This window comes from Mytilus californianus, unplaced genomic scaffold (assembly GCF_021869535.1).
Source record: "Mytilus californianus isolate M0D057914Y unplaced genomic scaffold, xbMytCali1.0.p SCAF_5, whole genome shotgun sequence".
In the NCBI taxonomy this organism is placed as follows: domain Eukaryota; kingdom Metazoa; phylum Mollusca; class Bivalvia; order Mytilida; family Mytilidae; genus Mytilus; species Mytilus californianus.
In genome coordinates, this window is record NW_026262701.1 from 117,643,245 (window position 1) to 117,645,142 (window position 1,898).

At 32.5% G+C, this 1,898-nt stretch overlaps 1 protein-coding gene across 1 annotated transcript; it reads right to left on the minus strand.

The window, feature by feature from the left end:
- Positions 1 to 267: 267 nt before the first annotated feature.
- Positions 268 to 1,648, minus strand: LOC127702657 (uncharacterized). Its single transcript, XM_052206947.1, has one exon. The coding sequence runs from the start codon at positions 1,598 to 1,600 to the stop codon at positions 416 to 418; it is 1,185 nt and encodes a 394-aa protein (XP_052062907.1). The 5' UTR covers positions 1,601 to 1,648; the 3' UTR covers positions 268 to 415.
- Between the last annotated feature and the right edge of the window lie 250 nt (positions 1,649 to 1,898).

Here is a 1,898-nt window from a genome sequence, read left to right on the forward strand (position 1 = left end):
GTAGCAACATCCGGGTATATGGGTAAGCAACACCCGGGCTATGGGTTTTTATAACGACGGCCATTAGCCAATCAAAATCCGAGAAATGTAATAAGCCGGGGATAATAAAATCTTACCATTGTGGCCATCAATGTATAGTTTCTTAGTATATTGACAATGTATGTACTATGCAACTTAGAGGGGAAATTCAAGCAGTTTGATTAGACAGAGAGCTGTAAATATGTGATAAATTGATTTCAATTTGCGTAATGAATACAAATAATTAAGATAGAGGTAAAGTTTTATAGTTTAAAAAAGAAAAATGTCCGGTCAATTTAGTACAGGTGTATCAAAGTTAATAGTGGTTGTAGCGCAAATGTCCTTTCGTGAACTGGTAAAAAAGCGCAAACGTCCTGCGTCTATATATTATAGGATTTTAGTTTGGAAAATAATTCACTTTTTCACCTCTAGATATACTGGCTATTTGTGATCCATCAAATTCTATTATTTTTCTAAATCGGTTAAATATCCTTATAATAATAATATTCAGAACAGATTGGTCAAATCTGTGACACTTAGTCCATAGCAAAAACTTCCACAAGTCTTTTGAACATGGTTTTAAAAATCTCGGGAATGGATGCGTCATGCAATTCTCTGTCAAGGCACATCCTACCCATGGTTTTATAATCGCATTTACAACAAAAAGATTTTTCGAAATAACTATCCAACCACTTTCAAGTTCAGGATAATCATACAAACATTCTAGTTCATCTAAATATTCAAAGGTATCTGGTTTTGTGTGTTTAGACACTATCCATCTAGGGCTTTGTTGTAATTGGATGCCAATTAATTTAGTCTTTTTGAAAATGTAATCGAGGTTTTCTTTTACCATGTATTTTCTTTGATTAAAAAATCGAATGCATGAATCTAACCACATTATCAATTTAAACTCCTTCAAGACTTCGAAAATAATCAAAGGTTTCCAAGCATAGGCATCCAATAACCGGACATGTGATGGAAATTGATGAAATTTAAAAGTCCTCACTTCACATTTGCAGTAATCTTTCATGGCTTTACTCTCTTTTTGTGTTAATCCAATATCATAAAATATCACCTTCATATTCTTGTAAAATGGAATCAAATTCGTATGAATTGACTTTAATAAACCTTGAACTTCATGGAAATGATCACTTGAAGCTGCAGTTACTATCACTGGAATATCATCATTTCTGTTAGTGATCGAATCCACATAATGACCATCTAGATGAGTATTTTCTACACACGGCGCATTTGTGTTTATTTTGTAATTAATTACTTTTCGAATGTTTGATTCAAAATCTGGATAAAAATGATCAGAACACGCCTCTCTGGAAATGTTATATAGAGCAGGTTGTAAATATTTAGAGATATTTCTCAATTGCTTACCCCATATTCCAATAATTATGTCTATATCTTCTCGTTTGCCTATATTACATTTATCCGACAGTTTCCAAAGCATTGGTAGGATTATATTCCCGCTGGAATAGTTAATATATTGCAATGAAATTACCCAAGCAATCAATAAAAATATTAATGGCAACAGAAATCTCCACAAAATATGTCTTGGTTTGATGCGATACATTTGTTACCCTACACTATTATACACTTGTAATTAATATCCTGTAACACACAATCGCCTTAGGGTTTGTGTGTATCTCTCATACATCTATATACGTAACGTTAGAACGATCGAACGATCAAACGCTAAGCTTTCCTACATTTCAATATATGTAATAACGTGGTTTATGACCCATGGCAATTTTCATTATGTATGTAGTATTTTTATTTGCAACGTATTGGAGTAAGTTATTATTTGAATACGGATCTGTACTATTTTTAAGATGGGATAAGCCTTAACAAACATACACGTCTATGATGTT

Coding starts and splice junctions, on each gene's coding strand:
- LOC127702657 (XM_052206947.1), bottom strand. CDS start 1,600: ATGTATCGCATCAAACCAAGACATATTTTGTGGAGATTTCTGTTGCCA.